General features: G+C 38.7%; 1 protein-coding gene across 1 annotated transcript in view; it reads right to left on the bottom strand.

Moving 5' to 3' along the window:
* SPTBN5 (spectrin beta, non-erythrocytic 5) overlaps window positions 1–24,185 on the bottom strand; it is a 90,878-nt gene that overhangs the window by 42,797 nt on the left and 23,896 nt on the right. The window contains exons 24-34 of the mRNA XM_053980871.1: window positions 23,529–23,715; window positions 22,175–22,375; window positions 21,016–21,132; window positions 20,280–20,443; window positions 18,434–18,566; window positions 17,460–17,605; window positions 16,174–16,288; window positions 14,113–14,223; window positions 12,833–13,012; window positions 8,729–8,932; window positions 7,326–7,475 (exon numbers count right to left, since the gene is read on the bottom strand). Coding sequence (XP_053836846.1) covers window positions 7,326–7,475; window positions 8,729–8,932; window positions 12,833–13,012; window positions 14,113–14,223; window positions 16,174–16,288; window positions 17,460–17,605; window positions 18,434–18,566; window positions 20,280–20,443; window positions 21,016–21,132; window positions 22,175–22,375; window positions 23,529–23,715 — 1,708 coding nt within the window. The remainder of the gene's footprint in view (window positions 1–7,325; window positions 7,476–8,728; window positions 8,933–12,832; window positions 13,013–14,112; window positions 14,224–16,173; window positions 16,289–17,459; window positions 17,606–18,433; window positions 18,567–20,279; window positions 20,444–21,015; window positions 21,133–22,174; window positions 22,376–23,528; window positions 23,716–24,185) is intronic.

Genomic DNA, 24,185 nt, shown 5'->3' with positions numbered 1-24,185 from the left:
GAGAGCAGCCCCCATAGCACCAACAGTGCTGCTGCCTGGAGAGCTGCTGAGGCAAAAAATTGCCATTTGTCTTCTACACAGAAATCTTACAACAGCCATTGCTATAATCAGAACCACAATGTTTTAAGCAATTGTTATACCAGTCTGAAAGCAGAATAAAAATTGGCTCCCACGCCACAGTGCTGGCCTGTCACCAGTTAAATCACGTTTTGGCACACTTTTAGACAGGTCTCCTAACTCCTGCTCTGAATGAGACACATTAATTTCAAATACAAGACACTGCATAGCTCTCCTCAGGTAACCTACTGAGGTCTCCCACAGAGTACAGCAAAATACTTCCAAAGATGCTTAAAACCACAAAATGGTTTTTGAGATTTATGAGATTTTCTGGAATAAATTTTCAAGTTACTAACATTGTAAAGCATAGAAACAGGTTTTAACCCTACTGAACTGAAATTTTTCCTTATTTCTGAGTTCATTGCATAGCTGCTGCCAGAAAGACCTTTTTCATACAAGTGAATGCAGAATTAAAAGCAAAGTTCAATTAAGAAAAAAAAATTTAAAATAAATCAATACTATTTACACAATTATGTGACAGCATCTGCCAGCTCTAGCTTTTGGAGAAATACTGAATGAAACATTTCTGTCATTATCATAACCAGGTTCGCTGGATGCCACAACTTCACTTTTATATGCATTGGAAAATGACACAGCCCCGAAAGAAATTTGTACTCCAAAACCTGCAGGTTTTATTTCTCTAGAATAAAATATATTTTAGGTATTTGTGCAAATCCACTTCCTTCTTCTGCTTTTGCTCTTCCAAGTATAACAAGCTCCACAGATTTTGCCCCTCACTGCCTGCCATGAGCTTGCTGCTGAGATTGCTGGAATGCCACAGAAAATCTTTCTGTTCTAACCATGTACTAAAAGTCCAAATTAGTATCAGTTTTGAAAACCTTCATTTGGAGCATGTAAGTAAGTCCAAACTATCTGCCAAGACAGAGAAGAATAAGGTTTGGTTTGACTTAATTCTGATAAAAGTAAATACTAAAAATAATAAAGGAAATAATCTGAAATTTGCTTTAACAAAGTAAATGTTCTTGATACCATGACTATATAAGGTTCACAAAAATGTTTTACCATGCTTCATTTCAGTAAAAGTTATAAGAAGGTATCATACTATAACCACAAGAGGAATAAAAGACACTAAAATCGATTCTAAAAAGAAAGCATGCATTTTTTTTATCATAGTGATATCATTGGCATCTGTCCTCACCATCTATATGCAAAATTCTAGTTTTGAATGTATTTAAAATTTCTTTCCCTCCCCACACACTGTATGCTGTCTCCTGGGCATAAGAATATAGTTATCTTATATTGGAAATATATGTGGGAAAACCACAGAGATAAAATGGCTGTTTTTCTGATAACTGCTATAGTTGCTTCCTCACACCTATTTCCTCCTTCTTCAAAATTTGCAGTATTGATCCCTACCCTAAGTAAGTATTAGGTGTTAGACCAGAATCTTACACCCATACAACATCATCATTTAAATATTTAGTTATGAAACATTTGTCTGAAAGCAGTCTGAAATGCCTCTGAAACTCCCTATAGTTTTACTTCTAGAAACTTTGCTGGGATATCCAAATTTGACATGCTATGGACATTAAATTCCCTTTGTTTCTTTTCCCTCAGGAAAGGTTGGTACCTCTCCCTTTCTAAGAGGGGAAAAAAAGTGATTTCTTCCTACATACTTAAATACTTTGGCTTTTGAAAACAAGACTTACTTTTAAAGTTACAAGCCAAGGAATTAACCATTTAGAAATATAGCATAATTTGACAAGTAAGGAAATTAAAACAGTGAAACAGAAAAGAACTAAAAAAAAAAATACACTGAGGATTTTTCCAGGTCCCAGACTGACTACAGAATCACAGAATTGATTAGGTTGGAAAAGACCTTTGAGATGATCAAGTCCAACCTAGCAGAGAAGAAAACCAGCTCTTGGCTCTAAAGACTTGAATCTTCAAAGTGCTGATCACTACGGCCCAATCATGCAAAGTCTGTAAGCAGTTGCATACTGTTAACAACAGCACTCTAATGGTTAAAATGAAACTCTTGTTAAGAGCTCGATTAGAGCAGAGTCCTTCTCTTCACTCCACTTGGATCAAGCTGTAGCTGCAGCCTTGGTGACAGCAGAACACAAGTAGCTTTGTCATTGTCTTGCAAGTCATCTCTAGAGAGCTGGGACATGGCAGGGATGCATACCAAAAGAAATTCATATGGCTTGGTTAAACACAACTTAGATCTTCTGTTTGCAAATGTTCCTAAAATGGAATGCAAATCTTCACCACTCTCCTCCCAGTTCCAAAGGATGCAATGTTGACGGCGAGAGATGGACACCCTGGACGTGCCGTGCCTCTGTGAGTTGAAGCTGTGGTGTGAGCTGGTATGTTTGTCACAAGGTTGTCAGGGCATACACATTTTACAGTGCATGTTTCTTGGGAAGGCCTCAAACCAGATCTTGTCCAGTGGCTAGAAAGCAGTCCTGAGCAGCAAACAGGGTTTATTGATAGAGAGAGGCCAGGCCCAATCTCCACAGGGTGAAAGTGTGGACCAGCTCTATCTGAATCATGCGTCTTGATAAAGATTGTTGGATTTGGGCTTCTTCTAAATTCTCTTACCACCTGGATAGGCATAGCAGTCCAAGGAGTGGCAAGTATCAAGGTGATTTTGGAAACCTTGTGGTGAGCAGGTGTTAGACCATCACATGGAGTCTTCCTAAACTCCGGCCTAGATGAGGGGTAATTCTGAAAGACAATCAGCTCTGGACTTAAATCTTTGCTCATGATCTCATTCCCACTAGCTGAATTTTCTCTTCCAGTCAGCACAGCTGGGGACAGCCATATGTCTCTGGATAAAGTCTGCTGGGGAAGGCCAGGATACTTGGAGGAAGTCACATGAAATCTTGTGATTTGAAGGGCTGGCGACCCACCTGAAGGGAAACCTTGTTTTGGTTTCTGGGATCGTGTTGGAAGACCAGAGGGAGTTTCAGGCACCTTCTCTAATTGTGGCATGAGAAGACTTGAATGAGTGTGACTGCTTCCATGGGAACCTGCTTGAAAAGGCTTTATCATCAAACTGCACGTTGAAATGTGAAGCTTCATTGAAGTGTGGAGGTCTGACATTTGGACATTGCATTGGCTACAGCCTTGTTGGTGTGGCAGTGAATCACAAGTTTCCAGAGATGCATGCAGATTTTTTCTGTGGAGCATAGAAGCAGCTGGAATAGCAGAGAGATCAACATTTAGGCGTGATGTCCAGCTTGACGGAGCTTTGCAGGAAAGAACATCTGAGGGCAAAGATAGAGCAAGCTTCAAGCGATCACTTTTTCCAGGGGAAATACGATGAACACTTTTTTCTGTTTTTGAATATTGCTTGTAAGATGCAGATGTTGACTGAATGCCAGACCTCTCATATCCGTGGTCCCAAGGATCCTTGCAAGCACTGGAACACGTGGATGTCTCATCAGAAGGACTGACACTTTGGGGACTAGCACTCCCAAAACCTTTCCTCTGATCTGTGTGTGCCAGGATGACATCTAGCCTTGAACAGTAAGACACACTGCTGGGTGGTGAGGTGGCATTTCCTGGAGCAAGCTTGGCAACTGGTTGACCAGTGGGAGGATGCCAAGCTAGCACTGGCATCTTTTGAAAAGGCCTGTCCTGCACAGCAGATTCAAAAGCAGGAGGTGGGGTTGTTCTACAGGAAGAGAGCAGCACTTCCACAGTGGAGATGTAGGTTGCAGATGAAGGTTTGCAGCGGTGGTCCCTGTATGACATTCTGAAGCTTAGTCCTAAATGATGCAAAATTCAAAGCCACAGAGCTTGCCTTTCCCCCTGTGCTTAAAATCAAGTCCTAATCCTTTTTCCTTTGGCACTGGAAATTTCCATTCTTCCTCTGAAGCAAAGGAATGAGAGATGAATAAACATTCTCCAGGAAGAAAAATGCGCACAAAAAAAATGCACGTTCAAAATAAAAAATCTCAGCTCTTCTAAAACTGCTACCGCCACTTGTCACGTCTGCAAAGCGATATGAGTGTGGGATGGGCTGAAAGATAAATTACGGAGCATACGGCTCTGCTCCCTGAGTGTTCTGACAGTGAGACTGCAGACAGAGTAGGAGGGAGCCAAAAGTGCCTGCCAGAGACAGCCTGCAAACTTGCTGTTATTTCATCTGTGAAAAAAAGAAAAGCAGCTAACCTGAGCAGCGAGTCTGCTGCTGTGAAAAGATCAGAACAGAGCACAGAGTATTGGACGCAGCTTCTGCTCAAAGCAAAAATAACTTTTTTCCTTCTTTCCCTTTTTCAGCTGTTAATTGTCTGCACTCTGCATGACTAGATCTCAGTTTGAAGCTCTTACAAGAGATTCCTACAGAAGTTCCATTTGATGGCACAACTGAATTAACAAAAAAAAAAAAAAAAGAGAAAAGATTTTGCTTAATTTTCTTCACATGTGCTCTATTTTCCTTAGCACAGAACAATGGTAGATGATATTCTGCAGAAATCCTTTGAAGGCTTAAGTAACTTGGATGTAATATAAGATGCTGGCTTAAAGTCAAACCTGTCACAGTGGCACAGATAGCAAATGAAAGAGCAATTCTTAGTAGTAGTTCTTAGTTTAAAATATTCCTCTGTTACTTTCTTCCTTCCCCTGTTTCTTGCTTCTGGTCTATGGTATATGAAGTACAGCCAAAATAGGATTGAAAAAGTATGGCGTGCTTCCTTACACAGACATTTTGCAGACATAAGAAGTGAAATGCACGCAACTGAGCCTTGACTCAAACACAAAAGTCAGAAGAAACACAAAGGGTGGAAAGATTGCTTCTATTTCTTTGCCTGATAGGAATCCTTTTTGAATGTATGTTTCCTTTTGTCCTTTCTGAAAGCAGCAAATGATGAAATTTCCATTGGGAAAATGGTTTGAAAGTCTTCAGCTGATGTTCTGGCTGAGTTTTTTTTTTTTTTAAACATATTTGAAAAAAACTGCTTTCCTATCATCCTACTTGTCTGTACCACTCTGCAGCCACATTTTAACTGTATATAGTAGTAACAGAGTTCAATCCAAAAGGAATAGATTTCTCTTTCAAGAGTTCTTCAACTGCAGAAAACTGAAATACAAGTAGTGACTAAGGAACATCATTCCACTGTCAAATTGTTTATTCTGATCTACATGGCAGATGGCAGCAGCTTGCAAAAGAAAGTTTGACTGTAAAGTGTGGTCTGTGTGAAGAGGCATTGGAAGGGACAACCAGGTATCCACATTTTACTGTTCCACCTTCTGGATGCTTAGTGTCAGTGAGGAAAACTGAGTACCAGACTCCTTGGAAGTTCATAGAGAGGATACTATGGGAAAAAGATTCTGATAACATAACTGCTCTTCATGGTCCTCAAGGTCACAATCTTCATTCTCAGGCTTTGCTTTGGCTGAAGAAACTTCTGGTTTCTGATCCCACCAGGAGAATGTACTTAGCTTCTGATGAACACCCAGCCCTTTTGTGGCAGTCTACATCACAGCCTATGGCAATGGCAAATTCATCTGAACAAAGAAGTAATATGAAGTGCCACTTACCTGTAGAGAAAGTGCTGGGGCCTTACCAGAAATGCCAGGTGCATTACCCTTTCACGTATAAGTAATACAGACTTTTGCAACCAGGACTTGCAACTGAGGGACAAAAAAGTCACCTACCTACAGTAGCTTCCTACACATTTACCCCTGCATTACACAGAGTAAAGCAGATGCTGTAGTGATAGTGCTTCTGTGTGTTGGCTGACATCCATCTAATGAAAATACAGTGGCCAAACTTTTGTAGTGTTTACATTTTCCCTGATAAGCTCCTATGCAGGGGCTTAACAATGATGTACTACTGCTTGGTAGGGAATTGAGATAGATATAATGCAAATCATGTCATTTGCTATATAAGCAAAAAATAGTGGGCAGAATTGTGTAATATTTTACACCTAGGTGAAACTGTCTGCTTCATGTCACAAAATCCAGAATGCAGGTCACACTTACCAAAATAACTAATTATAAAGAATTATACAGACATGCATTTCCTTCAAGGAAGGAGTAGCAGAAAGTTCCAGGCCCACATGCTACAGAGGGTTAAGTATCACTGCATGGCACAGCTCAGAGTCAGTTTCCAAAAGGATTCAGTGCCAGTGGCAATGCACTGGTGGAAAACAGAGCTCAGTGCAAAATGAGAGCCATTATATTTTGCTCTCAGCGGTCTTGGAGAAATAAGAATTATTTTTCCTTAATAAAAAATGACCCAGAGGTGCAACCTCCTCCAGCAATGCACCAATCCTTCAGTTTGGCAACCTGCAACTCATTGATGTGGTTTGTATGACAAGTCTCAGCACAATTGCAGCAATCTATCAATTCATGAATTTTCAGAGTGACTGCACTCAGTTTTGTAATAGCAAATGCTAGACCTTGAAATGGAACCTTTTGAAATAGTTACATGAATCAAAGAAAGTGCAAGAAAGACAAAATATAATTCAATAATGGTGAAAAAAAATCTATTTCAAGAGCTGCAAAATGCTGATAATAAGAACATCCTTCTGTCTCTTTGCAATGATTATATCTGCCCTCTTTTTTTCATGACAGGGCTTTTTTCACTAGCTCATTTTCCTCAACTGCATCAAACAGAACTTAATACTCCTTAAAAATTCTTTCATTGTTGTTCTACACACTCCTATCAATGCCCTTGCAGAACTGAGAAGTCAATTCACTTTCCTGTATTAACTCACACTGTTGACATCCATTTTCCACTAGTTGCATTTTCCCAGCATAACTCTCAGCCTGAGGTGAGAATTCTGGCAACACCTGCTAAGTAAAATCCCTTAAAGCCCTCTTTATAATTTCCTTTCTCTTTGAATCCTACCAAATTTGCCAGTGGTTAAGCAGCTGGCAAGCTGAAATCTGTTTGTAAAGTGGACTAATATCAGACTCTTGTCTCCCTCTTCTGTTGTGATGCTATTATGTTCCCTCTTAGGTATATTTGCAGTGAATTATCTTTCAGGTAAGGATCATCCACTTGTTTCTGTTCCACACCTAAGCCCCTAAGAAAGGAGAGCTTCTTGCTCATTGCTACAGCCTCCAAGTGATACTACAACACAAAAAATACCAATAAAAGAGACTATCTTGTCTGTACACAGGCACAAGGATTTCAAGCTGTAGGTGAACACTAGTGGCCTTTTTAGTTTGAAAGAGTTTACATGATTGAAGAGTTTTAACTCCTTATTTCAAGTTTATAATTTGCTCACCTCCTGTGAGTTCAGGAGCATATCAAGGTGATCCCAATCCTTGTAGAACATTTGTTCTTGGTGTATTTTCTCCAGCCACTCCTTCTTCTGTCTCCATGCATTGTATACATTTTTCTTCTCTTCCGACAAAGCATGTAGCTTCTGCTGAATCTGAAAAAAAAATCAAATTAAAAACTTCTGTTGGTCTTTATATCCCATAATCCGGGTAAATTGACAGAAGAGAGGATTAAGTGGAGTGGATAATCCCTTTAAATTTTAACAAAATAATTAATCAGAAAAAAAAAGTAGAACAAGTTCTAGCACTACTGTTTGGGCAGAGAGATAATCAGAGGTGCCTCATTTCTGCAATGGAGGAGCGCCTCTTACAGCATATATAGCAGTCCAAACCAAGAGCAAACTAAGGTAACTGTTTCTCAAGCATGACTTCTAGAATCAGATCCTAATTCTTCATTATCTTTAAGCATTAAGAGTGCTATTATAGCACTTCAAAATTTTCTGTGACAGATACTAAAATATATATTATCAACATAGCATGTTCTTCTAGTCAGTGAATTCATGTCACGAGGTTAGACTTCATACAACTTCAGCTTTCAAGCATTGTATATCCACAGGCTTTTTATGAATGATTTTTTTCCTGCCTTTTTCTACAGGCAAAGGACTTTAAAGTCAGCAAGATTGCTAGCTGCCATAGTCACACAGTGCAATATTCAGCAAATTTTCAGGAAGTAGCTTGGTGAGATGGGAGAGTAATTTGCACAAACTCTGCATTTTTCTGAAGGTATTCAAGAGACATGTTAATGAATTATCAGGGGAGAAATGAGCTGGTAGGTACTGGAAAAGAAATAAATGCTGTGAGAATCTTAGAAGCTATTTGTCTTGAGTAAACTGTAATTTTGATTTAAATCTTTCATTTCCAGAGAGTATATTTTACTAGTGTATATTTACTAGTGTAATTTTTTCCTACAGAAAATGTTTCAATCAATCTTTAAACTTTCTCATATGTTTGAGTGTTTTCATTCTTCGGTTGACAGGATTTTGTCCAGGCTGTCCTAGTGTGGGTATACCACTGTAATACAAAGTGTAGCATTTGTGTGAAAATCCAGTTTGGGAAGTTGGTAGAATTGACTCTGTGGCTCAGAACACAGTGAACTTCTTGAAAAAGTCCAGCTTTGCTGCAGGGGACCTTCAGGAGATGCCTCCACACATCTGCTGCTGGAGTTAGACATGGAACAGATGTTTTTGCGCCCAAGACAGGTGACATACTGAGGCAGATGTAGGTAGGTCACGCACAGGGACAAGTGAGTGCACACTCGTATCTCACAGTGTGATACAATGCAGAATCCTAGTTACATTGGGGTCCAGTGCTGAATATGTATGACTGAGCTCAGAGGAGTTTCAATTACCTCTTTTGATGGCATTTCCTCATCTTGTAAGAGGGACTGTCCTAGTTGTACAACATGACTGTACTTCTCTTCTCGTGCTTCAATCTCTGCCAGTAGCTGTTGATGCTGGGTGAGTCTCAGGCTGCTGGTAGATATGTCCCGAATAGATTCCTTGGCTCTCATTTCCCTGATTATTTCTGCTGTCCATAAGAAATAGTCCCACACCTGGAGCCCAAGAAAATATGAAAATTCAGGTTAGGGCTCAAGCTTAGGTTAGCAGGCAGGAAAATCTTAGGCTGACTCTTCAACTTGAAGTGAGTAATAGGTAATAAAATCACAGATAAATAAAATATTTCATCAGTGCTTGCAGTATTTCTATGAATTTTATAAGGATGGATAACACAACTGCAGGAATTCCTATATACTTGTTACATGGTTTTTAGTATCAAAATAAAACTGTCATATCACATCAGTGACAGCATGATATCATTTATTGCCCTTTAATCCATTTTTATTAAAGTATTTTCTGATGTTATTCCCTCATAAAGGATAAACCAATATCATCCTACATTTCTGTGAAAGCTTTGGCTAATACAAGTCTATTTGAAAATTAGGTTATGCACATATTCTAAAGCAAGAGTGAGAATGTTCAGGTGAAAAACAAATGCACTCTAATAGAAGTGGGAAAAGGGTAAATAACAGGTCAGGAAAAGTTGCATAAGCATATCACATATACCGATTCAGCTCTTGGTTTATGGAACTATAGGACTGAGATTGGGAGGAACAAGTATGTCATGCTAGTTTACTTTCAAAATCTGATGAACCAATAAATACATTGGCAAGAACTTTAAATGTTTGAAACAATTACGAGCATGAAAATGCTAAAACAAATCCCTGAGGTTTATTTTTTTACTGTGATTGAGGAAAACTGTGCAAGTAAAAGTAATTTGAGGCTCTCTGTAAGTCTTTTTCTTCATTTGATTCTATATCTTCAACAGTCTCTTAGTTTAGGCATCTTATTTGAATCTGCAGTAGGAGTTTTGCTCTTGTGTCAGTTGGTAAAAACTAGGACTGTGAGGGATGTACACGTGATTATATATGATGATTAAAATTTCTTTTAGTTTAACTATGTCTGGATTAGTTGATTCAATTTTTAGATAGTAAATGGTCTTTCAGGTTTATAAAATGTATTTTAAAATACTATTATTTATAGTAAATGCTGAAGAAAAATTCTCTTTTATTGCAGAAAACTAATTTTTTTAGTTTCTCTTTTGAATGGTTGCTGGCTTTTTCACTGAAGGAAACTATGTAATGGAAATAGATTCTTGGCTGCTCCATTTTACCCATAGATTTTTGTTCATATAATGAAAATCTTGTAAAGGCAGCCAGGAAAAAAAATTCAGAAAAGCACCACAAAATTGAAACTGGCCAATCTGGGGTCCTGACTTTAGGCTTTAAAGCCAAGATACTGCTTTTTTAAAGCCAGTGAACACAGCTACTAAACGACTCTTTAAAAAGACTGTGGTCCTTTTAAAGGGGCCCATGGTAGTGCACACATGTTGGCATAATTTCCAACTGTAAAATGAATTCATTCACACATCTGGATGTCACTGTAGACACTGACATTACACTTGGCAATGCAAATGTCTAAAACTCCCTGAGATTTTGAGCTAAGTATTAGGAAAAAATCCACAAGCCTCAGGATATATAATGCAATGGAAGAGCCAGTAAGAGGTTACTGGACTACCACTGCCAGCAATATTTAAGGAGAGAGTAGGCATCAGTCTGCAGGAAACTCCTAAGCAAAGCCTGACTCTGTGCAGATCCTAGCACAAACTTCAGAATAAAAGCCTCAGCTCATTCAGAAATATTTTGAGTTTGTGTCAACCCTCATGTTCCTTGACAAAGTTCCATGGAAGAATTGAAGCCCTCTGCAGTGCAGTGTGTTGTCAGTTAGGCTCAGCTCTGCTATTTGATCTCATTAAAATTGTACTCGATGGGGTGTAAGGAGATACACTAGATGATTGTGCAGAATTCTCATTTTATGGAAATTGATTTTTTGTTTGTTTGTTTCACTTAAACTGTGCATAATTTTTAAATGAAAAAGCGCTGTAGACTACATATGAACAATATAATGAAAAAAGCACTCTGAGCAGTTGTGACTAACATTAAATTTGTGCACCTCTTGGCACAGCTGAAAGAGGAAAGGTAGCAAAGTTGCCTCTTTGCATCCAACAGTATGGATTGGAGCAGCTTTGCTGCTCCAACTTACTGTAGAGTTTCTGAAAATCTTACAGTTGTTAGCCACGGCTGCATGATCCTGCCTTGTCCCATCTGGGCAGGAAGACAGGCTTATCAAATTGAAGAACCAGCCCTTCACTTCGTCAGGAATTATTGTCAGGAAAGGAGGTGAAAATTGAGAGGATTGGAAATACTTTTTGCCATCAGCCTGACATCAAAGAGACAGGGAGTTGCCTGAGGCATAGTTCTGTTTAGACACATTACTGAGAATATGGTCACATGGCTTTGTCATTTTGTTTTACGATGTCAAGAGTAATGAAGATCAAAGGACACACTGGCAGAGCAAGACATGAGCTATAGTTTTGCCATTCAGACCACAGGATGCATCACACATTTCAGACAAAATTCAAACCAAAGGTGTTTTGCATCATTCTAGCAATAAAAATTAGACTAACACTCCCACAGGATGGGGACAACTTAGCATTTTTAATCTGAAGTCAAAAACTGAATTTATGATGTAAGCTATGAAGTAAATCAATACAGAAGTGAACTCTGAGTGACTACATTTTAATGATCAAATCCACCAATATCTGATGAAAATGCCTCCAGGCTGAAGACTTCAAGAATGCAATATATGATAGAAGAATACATTCTAAAAGTTTGCCTTGTTCTTCCTATCAGTCCTAGATATTGCTTGAGAGATAGTGGGCAAATGAACTTTTCCCCTACATCAGTAGAATCACACTAAATTTCCCCATCAACAGTTCTGCACATCATAATGGTACATGTAACAGTTAAAAAAAAAATCAAGAAAACCCTCAAAAACCCCAAACTGCCATAAACATCCTTTATCTCTAACTATATAATATTTATTTTTATAAATATGACAGATAATGCTGATTTAAACACTTATAAGATTTAAAATTGATTAATTGAATGTGCAATGCCTCTCATGCTAAAAAAAAAAAGAACCGTGTACACTCTCTTGTGGTTTTCATCCCAGATCACAACCCTAAGACAAACTTGTAGCAAGTTTTTCCATGTGAACATACTCTGGACACTCCTTGCTTCCCATTAAAAATGGAAGCAGAATGTGAACTACCAGAAGTATCTTGAATTGACAAAATAGTTAGTTACACTTGGAACAGTTCAAGAATAAAAGGATGCAAATGCATTCTTGAACTCTACATTAGCAACTCCCTTCATGATATAAAGGGACACTCTTGCTGGTTTAGCACCTGCAGTGCTTGCAGCAATAATCTACTGATCTGCAGTGGTGTAGCTCAAGGGCCTTCACTGAGGCTACTGACATTTGCAAAGTATTCCATGGCAAATCACAGCTCAGTGATCTGCTGAGTTCTTTGTAGACAAAGCTACTGTGCATTGCTGATTATGATGCTATGCTGATATATCCATGTCACTGAGCAGCTTGAGAGGTTACTGCAAAAATCATCGAGTTGTATTTGATACATTCAATAAGGTAAGTTAACCAAAGGTTATTGCATGCCCTGAGAGAAAGAACAAACTTTTATGCATTATAAATGGGAGAGTAACATCTCTTTGTGTCACTTTTACTCAGTGGAAATTGCAAAGTCTTTGAAAAGATTACTGTTACTCCTGCAAAGCAGTGACTGCTTCTGACTGCTGACAGTTACTCCTTACACCTCTGGATGGAAGCTTCTTACAGAAAGTTAAAAAATCCCTATCCTATAAAAAAGATCCTTATCCTCTAACTCGTTTCTAAGTATCTATGAGCACTAAATGCTTGATTCATAAGACAGAGAGCACTTGCAGCCTTTTCCAGCTTGCAAGTTCACCTCTGATTCATACTCACTGCAGGCAACCTTCCCTAAGCAGTGAGGGACAAAGGGCAGAGGTGCTTACATGTGCCTGAAACTCATAAAGCCTGTAGGCTTGTTCCAGGAGTCTCCTGCGCTGCTCCACTTTGGATTTCAGGGCCTTCCAGCTGGTCACTATTGCTTGCTGCTTTGCCTTCAGATCTTCCACTTGCTTCTTGGAGCAATGGGGCAGCGCGTGATCTGCACAGTGGATCAGCTCCTGCAGCTGTACACAGGGGGTGAAAGCAAAGAATAAGAAGGAGAGCATCATGGAGATCCTGCTATTATTAGAAAAGTTCTGATACGGGCTGTCTTTCCTGTACATGAAAATACAATTCAAGCAACTTTTTCTGACTTAACTTTTCTCATATTAAACAAGAACGTCTATAATGTCTGTTCTATGGAGTAATAGTGACATCCAGTGTCTGCCAAGGCTCATCACAACAGTGATTTTTCAGAGGCAGATTTTGATTTCCCTTTTTTACTATATCATTTATTATATGAATAATGAAAGTAGTATTATAATTGCTATTATAATTCAAGTAATAGCCAGCTATTCCTTTTTTTTTTCCTCATTGACCATATAGCTTAACTGTGGCTACAGTCTCTTCATGCATGTCTCATGTTTTTTACCCTTAAAAGTATTGAGAAGCTGATCAGATCAATTCTAACGTTACTGCCCCAAGGCCAAAATATTTGAGGCCACTGATAAGTAGTACTCGAATAAGTTCAGTAATCTCAGTAAAACTCATGCTGTATTTTACACTGTATATATTATTGTATACTATTACACATATTAAACGAAAATGTGAAAACTCATACTAGTTTTAATGGTTTGTTGAAGCCAATCAAGTCTCCCATATACGAGGTACCTGTTCTCATAAGCTAAAATTTTTACATATTTGTATTGTGAGCCTCATCCTTTTTTCTCACAGCCCAATTTGTACCAATATTAATTTTCTCTGTGCATAAAACAGATTCTGGATTTTTCCTTTTAATCTCTTGGAACACTTTGAAAAAGACAATAAGCATATCACAAAGCCTGGCATAATCCTACATTTCAAACCATGATCAAAAATATACCTGTGAATCACTTCAATAGTTAGTAGTTATTACAGTATGTGCCATTTTTGAAAAGTTTTAATTACCTATTTTATCACTGCCATCAGACTTTGACTATATTAAAAAACCCAGAAAATGAAGGAAAATCCAGGCTTTCTGTGAGAGACAGTAAAAATTTGGTTCACAATACCAAATTATTATTATGCTTATCCTGGAAACTCAAACTTTGGTTACACATTGAAGACCACAAATGACTGTCATTACCTGCTGCTCATTCCCAGAGAGCTCATGCTCCAAGGCCACATGGTTCCGGAGCTGGGTTTGAACACCTGTCATGTCCTTAGCAACATCATCTGGAATACTTTTGGACTTCTCCTAGAAAGAAGAAATCAGAGAAAGCTTTTTTTTTTTCCCCGTTTCCAAGCAAAACTCAGTACAAGCCTACATGAAATAATATTGGGTACTGTAACTCATACTGCACACTGAGTTACTACTCAACTATGATAGATAAAAGGAAGCCAGAAAAACCTCTCCTAGTAACTCACTTCTAAATATCTTAATGGCTAAACTATTCAAATGGACTGTTAGAAATGGAGGTTTGTGTCTTTCCTTGATCAGACAATACAAGAAAATATCTTACAGGCTTTGTGTTGGGAATCAGTCTTGAATACCTACTGCAGTGACAGTGAATTCTTAAAAGGAGCACTAACAAGCAACAGTTTCAGTCCATTCTTTAAGATACAGGTGGTCTTCCTGTGAACCAACTTTAGATAAAATTTTGGTTATAGATGCACAAGAAAGATTACTGTAAAAATGAGAGAAATGGAGGGACCACTACATAAATGGAAACCTAAACATTTTTTTAATTCAGCAAATGTTTTGAATGAATGTAGTTGTTACCCAGACATACATTGGAAATGCATGCAAAAAGAAAAGGCATTTCAGCTGGACAACAGAACTGTCACTAAAATTATTAGAAATTTGTTCCAGATCAGTTTAGAGAAAATTAGAAGAACATTTCTAACCATTGAAGAACTGCATTTCTGCAACAGAATCACAGGTTAGTTTGGGATACCAACAGTGTGTCTTGGTAAGGTGCTATAAGAGGAGATGCATGTTGTAGTTGCCTATACTATGATAGCACTGGAGTTGGTGACTTAAGCAAGATCTTCTAGAACTGTGTTCCTCTGAGAACAGGCTTTCCCTAGTAGGCTTCTGACCAGGGTGCACAGGGAGGGATGGATGAGATGACTGCTCTCCCTCCCTGGTGTGAAGCTATTAACAAGATGCAATGCAAGAAGGGTGTAGTGGTTGCCTGGTCCAAACTCAGCATGGAGATAAACCAACAGCTGGTCTGTGAAGTGTTTCACACTTCACAGGCTTGTCACTGGCTCAGCATTAACTACTTCATCATGGAAGTTAAATAAGCACCAGGTTCTGAAAATCCCTGCTGGAGAACGGTGAAATATTACGTTTGATTTTCTCTTCATGAAAGGGGAAGAAAACAGGAATAGCATGGTTGAATGGGGCAGCCTCTGCCAGCACAAACAAGAAGAAAATTCATCACGTGTAACCAAACAAAGCCCTGTTGCCTTGCAAACAGTGGAACCCCTTGGATCACTGCCTCCTGTAAACATCTGCGTTAGGGAAACCACACCTCTCATTACAGTAAGGATGTGGTTTCTCTGTGAAATTCTTCAGGATGTTCAGATAAAACAGATGGCTGAAGATTTTTTTGGGGGACTTCTTCCCCTAGTTTTCATGCTGGAACTGTTTGAAATTATTGCCAGTACTGGGCACCGGAATGAGAGGAAGAGATTTTTGGCTCAGCTTTTCACATCAGGTCACATGACTGCCTGACAAATTTCTAGGCTAATGGTCACTGTAATCCGAACAAACGCCTTTTTCACAGGAGAGTTCTTCAGCACACATAAAACTACAACAGTGTACAAAGAACCACCATGGTAAGGCAGTAGTATCTTAGGCCTGATGACTGCAAACAAAATTACTGTATGCATTGCACTGTGAGGCACCTTAGTGCAAACCCTGATCTTGTCAGTTTTTCTCACAGATAAGCAACTCCAGCTCAACCTGGTTTCACCAGTGGTTCTCATAAAATAACCAGTCAAGTGTCTAAGGATTACCCAGGATTTTTTTTTTTTTTTAATGCTATGAGTTATCACACTGGATTCTTACTGAGAATTTCTTTGAAGTAAGTAAGAATGCAGTAAGAAGCAGTAAGAATGCTGAGAATCATAACAATATTCTAGAAAAAAAAAGTGAAATAAAGTTTGCATTACATGAGATTTTCCTATTAATTTTTACCTCAATATGGGCCAGAGCATCTGTCAGATCTTGGTAACACTTGTGAATCCCCTCAGCATCTCTCAGCCGCTCACCTCGTGATCTGGTCATTTCCAACAGTTCCTCCCAAGAGTTCCTTCAAGGTAGAATGGGAAAAAGAACAATGTAAAACATTTAAGCTAGGAATAAAGGAGACCATCAGTCTAAAGAAAGACTGAAAACAAAACCTGTTCTTGCTTTAATTCCTGCCTTTAAATTCTGTTGGAGCGATTCTCTGAATGGCAGCATGTCTCTCACTCTACTCTGTCCTCCTGTCTGCTCCAGGAACTTAAAGAAATGGTCCTATTTAAGAGTTCTCCCCTCAATTGCACTTTTCAGGTTTTATATGCAGTACTTGGAGGACTGAATCATAGAATCATAGAATATCCTGAGTTGGAAAGACCCACAAGAATCATTAAATCCAACTCCTGGCCCTGCACAGAGCACGCCAAGAATCACACCATCCATCTGATAGTCTTGTCCAAACACTTCTTGAAGTCAGGGTGATGTGACTGCTTCCCTGGGGAGCCTGTTCCAGTGCCCAACCACCCTCTGGGTAAAAAACCTTTTCCTAATATCCAACTTAAGCCTCCCTTGACTCAGCTTCAGGCCATTCCCCTGGAATCACAGAGAGGAGATCAATGTGTGCCCCTCCTCTTCCCCTCACAAGAACATTGCAGACTGCAGTGAGGTCTCCCCTCAGTCTTCTCTTCTGCAGGCTGGACAGACCAAGTGACCTCAGCCACTTCTTATATGAAGGGCTTCCCCTCAAGGCCCTTCATCATCCTCATGGTGCTCCTTTGGACACTCTCTGATAGCTTAATAACTGTCTTATACTGTGGTGACCACAGCTGCCTGCAGACACACTTCTCCTTTGGGCCAGTTTGGACTGATGCCAGAACTAAGAAGCTCCGAGCAGCTTAATGTTATTCTGCAGAACAGTGCTGGGATTCAAACTTGAAAACAAGAAGCAATAAAAAGCATCTAAACTCCAAGACTGTCAGCTGGTGATCCTGTTTCAAAGGGCAAAGGAAGTTCACCTTGTAAAGCACCTCCAAAGCAATTTACAAGAAGCCAGAACAGCAAGTAGATGATGCTTATTTTTAGATGAGGCTGGAAGCAATTCTGTATTAGTGAGAAAACCACATAGTTTGCAATTAGAGAATCAGGAGGACATGCCTTATCCCTTCCCAGTTTCTTGTTACTTCCTCCTCCTTGAGAGCAAATGGAAAGCACAAAGCATTTTAGACCTAACACAAGGCTCCTACCTTAGTTGTTTCTGCATCTGCCGAATTTCCCAGGACTCAGAATACCCTTGGTTCAGCAAGTTGTCTGCCAGCTGCTGGAAAGCCACAACTCTTTTCCCAGCAGCTTCCAACTGATGTCGGAATGTATCATATTTGGCACAAAGTTGCTTTAGAAGGGAAAACAAGAATAAAGAGGAAACTCCTTTTAAATGCTCTCTTTTTCCAAACATAACTGCTCATCAGAACACAGCCCAAAAACCAGGTAATAAGATGATTATACTTAGAGATGGAGAAACTGCAGAGAATGACTGGATTCTACCTTCAAAGACCATGAGGAGCTTCAAACTCTTAGCAAAACATGAGCTTTGTGATGCAGATGGGAGGCAGAAACATTATTACTGGGGTAGGAACAAAAATTCTATGTACAATGAATTGCAATTATAAAACAATGTGTTTTTACTTAATGAATGCAAATATGTATTCAGTACTGCAAATAGATAATGTAGTCTGATTTTAAGGTTTAGGACACAAGCTATTTTGAAATAAATTATAAAAATGAAGATTCTGAATGGCTAGTGATTTTTAACAGGCTGACATTAGATTGGTTTTATGCCATGTGAAGAGATATACCTAGAGAGTCTGGTGTATATCAGCAATCACAAATTAAAAAAAAAATAAAAAAGGTAAAACCCCCTAAACGGATACCATACTGAAATATCTACTTATTAAAAATATAAAAGATTTGTTCGTTGAAGTGTAGACATTTTAGCATGCAGTTGTTTCAGACAGCTCAGCCCTCATGGTAACAGGGTGCAATGCTGCCTGTTCTTCAGTCCTTCCCATCCACTTCACCCTTTCTCTTCCCATCTTCCAGTTATTTATACTTATTTCTTACTCTGACTTTTAAGTTTTCAAGGACAATCTTAGTATCTGTTTACAGTTTCACTGCATAGAGTTTATTTGATTTTTTTTTATCTGTTACTCAAAAAACTCACCAAAACATGTTCATAATCATTTCCATAGTCTTCAGAGCTGGCTGTTTGCTTCTGCTGAGTGATCCAGTCTTCCAGATCTTCATATTCTCGTAGAAACTCATGCAAGACAAGAGTTTCATCGAGTTTCTTCCCTCTGTTGGGGGAAGGAGACATGACAATATAATTAATAATATAAGAGAAGGGCTATCAATAACTTTCTTCTAATGAATCCCCAAAACCTCTCACCATCAAGACTCATTGTCTGTAATGAAAGAGCTGATTATTTCTCAGATCTGGAAATTATGATTGTAGGATGACAGGTGTCAGCCAGGTCATGCTCATCTCGTGAGTTGAATTTCCCAGAAGAGTACTGTGCCTATCTGAACTCTTTCTCTGCTCTGTTTTTGATTTTGGTTGGGGTTTGTTGTTATTGATTTTGCTGGGGTTTTTTCTTTCCATGAGAAAGAATACCCTTTATTTCTTTCCAGATCTGTCCTGATCTGTCTTTCTAAAGATAATTGAATTGCTTGTGAAAATGAGAAGGAAATATTTCCTGAGCATCAGGAAAGCAGATGCTACGAAAGCCTTTGGATGCAATTCTCATATTGCCTGTTTGGCAGAATTGCTCCAACCTGTTACATATTTCCAATGGTCTAGATTGTTTTATAATTCAGCCAGACACATTACAGGGCTTCCACAGCAAAAAAATATATCAATTTTCCATCTGCTAGCCTGCCATTGTGCAAATATTCCAGGAAAGAAGAATCTGGCTTCCCAGTTTGAGTCACAAATGTTCATCACAAGAGATGTAACTTGTTAAGAGTCCAGCCCAAGGAGAATGCAGATGAGAGGTGCAAACCAGAGCACCAATAAGGCACCACAAGACCCAGGTTAACATTTAGAAAGAATGAAAACAAAATGTTTCTGTGTTCAACACACAGAAGTCTTCTGATATTTCTAGATTATTTCTTTTTCTGAACTTTTCATTTACAAGTATTTCTATAGATGCTTTTACTTTTTCAACTGCAAACTAGATTAAAAATGAAAGGTAAAATAACAACATTTTCTTTAGATTTAATTATTCTAGTATTCAGATTAATTTATTTGTTATTCTGTTTGCAGAGCCCTCTTCCTTTTCTGAGTGAAATTTTTGTGGGGAAAAATCAAAGTTGTTCAGACATATTTTCCTTTCTGAAAACAAACTAGAAGTGTTAAAACCCTTTGTACAAGCCAACTGTCCTGTTGTAAATATCTTGCTGTAATAATAACTGAAAGAAACTGAAATTAAAAGTAAATTATTAATTCAAGAATAAAAGCCTTCCTATAGTAGCACAATCACTGGGCATATAAATAAGTGTATCAATTTTTGTCTCCCTTAATATATGTAAAAATCAAGTAATTTTAAAGTAGCATTAAGGGAATATTCTAAAAATATTTTTGCTATTGATAGCAGATTCTAAATACCACAAATGCAAACCAGAATCTGGCACCTCAAGTTACTTTACAGGAAGATGCTTAAAGATAAAGAGGAAATTAATAGATATCAAATCCTTAATATGTAGCAAAACTCCTCAAATAAATTGTAGAGGTCTTGTTTAGTAAAATGAAAAGCTCATAAGTGCACAGAGTTATAATATAGAAACAAGCAATTTCCTAATTATAATTGAAAAAAGAGGAGATAAGATAATTTAATTATAAAATTATAGAAGTAAAACAAAACTAGTAACAACGACAACATAATTATAATTAATAACTTATTTATAATATAATGAATATAAATTCCAGTGAAGTAACTGGAGATATCCTTTATTGATTTCAGTGTGCTTTGAATCTAATCTAGGATCCAAGTGGGAGTTCTGGTTTTTACCTTGCTGCTGCTAGCTCCTGTAACTCCTGGAGTCTTGAATGAACTTGTTCCTTTGGTGCATCAACCTCAATATACTGGATGGAGCCCACAAGAGGAAGAGTTTGGGCACTTTCACTCAGTTCTTTCAACAAGTCTTGGTAAATGGCAATCTCATGCTCCAGTGCCTGACAAAGAAGAACAGTGCATTGAGAGTCAGTTGTCCAAGAGAGCCACTCCTTGTGAACAGTCTAGGGTGTAGTGATTGAAAAAGAAATACTTTTGGGAAGGACGTGACATTTCCAAGACCTGATTAATTTCAGATTATTTTCTAGCAACATTTAAAAAAAATGTACAGAAATTCAAACAAATTAGATGAATAAAGACAATTAGAATTCCCTGATGGAATATTAGGTAGAGAAAAGTATTCCTGGATTAACACTTTATCTATACCTTTGATTTTAGGAAAAAATTACAAGACTTCTGCATGCATCTATTGAAACTGAAAAGCAGATAGTCAGATTTAGCCTCAGAGGAATATGAGAATATTCACCATCCTCCTTTTCCCCCAAACTACATTTTACCAACCAGGTTAGTAAACTGCACTTATCTCTTCTATCAATCTATCCATATATAGACATATATCATTGCAAAATCTTGTAGATGGCTGGGCACTCAACTACCAATGAGACAGACAATATTATGCCTGCAGAGAGACCAAAAGATCAGACTAGCCTACAGAATTTAGGCAGAGAAATACCTTATGTTTCTTGATGAGTTTCAGTGTTCCATCTTCATCTTTACCGTAGTCCTTGCTTGTCACAAGTGGATATTTTTCTGCTATCCAAGCCTCCAGATCTGATGTATTCATTAAAAACTATCAGTTAAAGAGAAAACAAACGAGCTTCAACTTTCAAAACACTCATGACATTTTTTTCTTACTTAATAAATTCTAAATAAATGGTGCACTGTAAGGCTTACTGTAGTGTTTTATTAAATATTTAATTCACTGTTCTCTGTGAAATCACAAAATAATGACGGGGCCACAGATGGAAGACTTCAGTGCAGGATAACTAAGTGTATAATATCAGTGGGATATTTCTCCTTCCTCTGCCTGAGAAGTTCAAATCACTGTAAGAATCAGGCTTCATAAAGTCTACAGTATTGACAAGTGTTTTCATATATAGAGGAAATAAAGGCCAGATGATTGAATACCCCAGCAAACGTACTTTAGCTGGGCCTATGAACTCCATGCAAATGCTTTCTTTCTACAAAACTACATGTGCTATTGGAGTAACTGCACTGCACTCCTAAATGATCCACTGATGACAGAAAATTTGGATTATCAATAGAAATATTTGCATGGAATTTTTAGGTGCTTTTTTTTTTTTTAACAGGCTAAGCATGAAGGTCAAGAAACCTATAGAAAAGAATAAAGCCAAAATCCCTAACTTGCTCTGAGAGTGAATGCATGTTATCTGTTCCTCAGTATCATTTTATTGCCTGGAAAATTGAAACAGGTAAAGAATGGCTAGCACGAGAAATCCCCTCTTTTCTGATTTCCATGTCATAATTCTCCAGTATGAAGGGCCAGTTCGGGATCCATTACATTAATAAGTCAAAGCCTGAGACTGTTTAAAGACACAGAGAAAGGAGCTACTACTGGGAGAAATGTGTGCTCTGTGCACAGCCATATGGGATGGGTACAGAACCCAAGGGAAGCCTGTGTAGAGCAGCAGGTCAAGAGTGAGGGCTGCATTCAACTATGCAGTCCAGACCTCCATTCCCATGAGCCTGGCCTCAAGCAGCTGAAGAGAATACCAGTCCTAGCAAAGCTGGCTTTTTTATTCACTTTAACACTTCGGTCCTCTTGTTTGTCTGAAGAAGCTACTATGCAAGCTCTTTGCTTTAATTTGTACCTCCTGGAAGCCAACGGAGTGCTGGAGCTGCTTCATCCTTTCTTCACAGGATTTCTCCAAGCCCTGCCAGGCAGTCAGAAGCTCCTGGCATTTCTCACTTATTTTCTGAGTTGATGGGTGCTGGCCTACAATCATTGTCTTTCCTTTATCCAGGACCCGCTGGACTTGCTTTTTGTGGGCATTCACTTCTGCCTGCAGTTCCTGGGAATGAGATAAAAGAAAAAATAGGAATAAAGGAAGATACATGAGGACAAGTAAACTCTGTGTGCTCCTAATCCTAAGCAAAACTGGCAGCTAGTGACAGTGGGCAGAGTACAACAAGTGGACACCAGGACTGTCTTATTTCTACTACACCTGCAGCCTCAGTCACTGGTGCCAGCCCCACTCACATAATGCTCTGCTCTTGGTACTGCCATTGAGAGAGGAGGGAAGGATGTGTAAGGAAGCAGCACACATCCCTTAACTTCCCCACACCAAAGTTCTCTCTTTACCATGCTCCTGTCCCTTCCCTGTCCAGCAGCCAGGGAGGTTTGGGAGAAGGAGCAGATCACAGGATGAGCCACAAAGCTGGGGGAATTAGAAAAAAATGTTGAGCTGGTGATGGAAAAATAGAATATCCAAGACAATGAAGGGGCTGAAGGATGATGCAAAGAGAGACACTGTCATCAGTACCATGAAAACTATTGGACTACTGCTCCATAAATCCTCCCACTGGTCTTATAAGCATTCTCATGAAACTTGCAATTAAAGTGCTGCAAAATCCAGCATTACTTGTGGTGCAGGACAGCTGAGGTGCCACTCTGGCTGTGAGGAACTGCTGCAAAGAGCTGAACTCCCCAGAAACTAGTATTAACCAGTCCTTATAAATACAGTGACTGTTGCTTCTTCAGACCATTTAAAAATCTGTAGAGATTTAAGATAATTGCTAAATGCCTGTTATATGCTCTCCTAGAAAATCCAGTATACACAAACTTCAATATAGGATGTATCATGAAGCCATAAGAAGAAAACTACAACAGTTTTATTTAGTTTACTCTTTTCTATTTAATGTCAAATGCACTGGTTTTTTTTTAATCCTTTTCTAATGGGAAGAGCTATGCATTTTCTCACATTAATAATACTCCATAATATGACAAATTTTGAAGTTCTCACAGGAATGTTGTATTTCTTCTGAAAATCATCACTACTCTGCTGATTTGTGTCAACCCACTGAACCATTTTAGCTGGACCAGAGCTGGAATCAGTGAATGTACTCATTGGAAGCTTTGACTGTGCAGGGGTGGATGCAGGTCTGTAGGTTGAGCTGAATTGCAGTGTGCAACCATGCAATAAAGCACTTGATTAAAGGAGTTACCTTGTGCTTTTGCAGCAGGTTTTGAGCCACATCCAAGGACTTCCCGCAGTTGGTGGAATGGGCAATAGGCAAGCGCTCATTGATCCAGTTCAGTTCCATGTCATGATAATGGTAGAACTCATAAAGATCCACAGCAGCTTCCAGCAACTTATGCCTCTCATAAAGAGGTGCTTGCAAAGACTCAAACCTAGGGGTCATCCATTAAATATATGTTAAAACAAAGCTTTATCCTCATTCTGCCAAAGGAATTAGTCTACAATGCCATCGTGGAGATTTCAAAACACTGGACACTTCTTTGCAATTAAATTTCAATGGTTAGTTCTGGCTGCATGTACAAGGATCCCTTGGAAAGCAGACCTATATGATAACACTAAATGTAAGCAGAGAAAAAAATTATTTACACTTTTAAAGTCCTAGGCTTGTCCTGTGATGTATTGAATGCTGGATCACTGTACCTCTTACAAAGCAGTGGACTGCCTGTGGATAAGAAGGGACTAGAGGAGGAGTGCAGCTGGCAAGGAGCAATATTCAGTCATAAAGGTTGAGGTGGGTCAACAGGCAGCGGTGTAGGTGCAGATCAAAGCATAGTTGTGCTCCAGCTGGGAGAAGAAATCTTTCCTGAGTATGGGTTAAACTTAATTAACCAAGAGAATGTTT

This window comes from Vidua macroura, chromosome 6 (genome assembly GCF_024509145.1).
Source record: "Vidua macroura isolate BioBank_ID:100142 chromosome 6, ASM2450914v1, whole genome shotgun sequence".
NCBI lineage: Eukaryota > Metazoa > Chordata > Aves > Passeriformes > Viduidae > Vidua > Vidua macroura.
The sequence above is the reverse complement of the archived record's forward strand: the minus strand, read 5'-3'. Positions and strand labels throughout refer to the sequence as shown.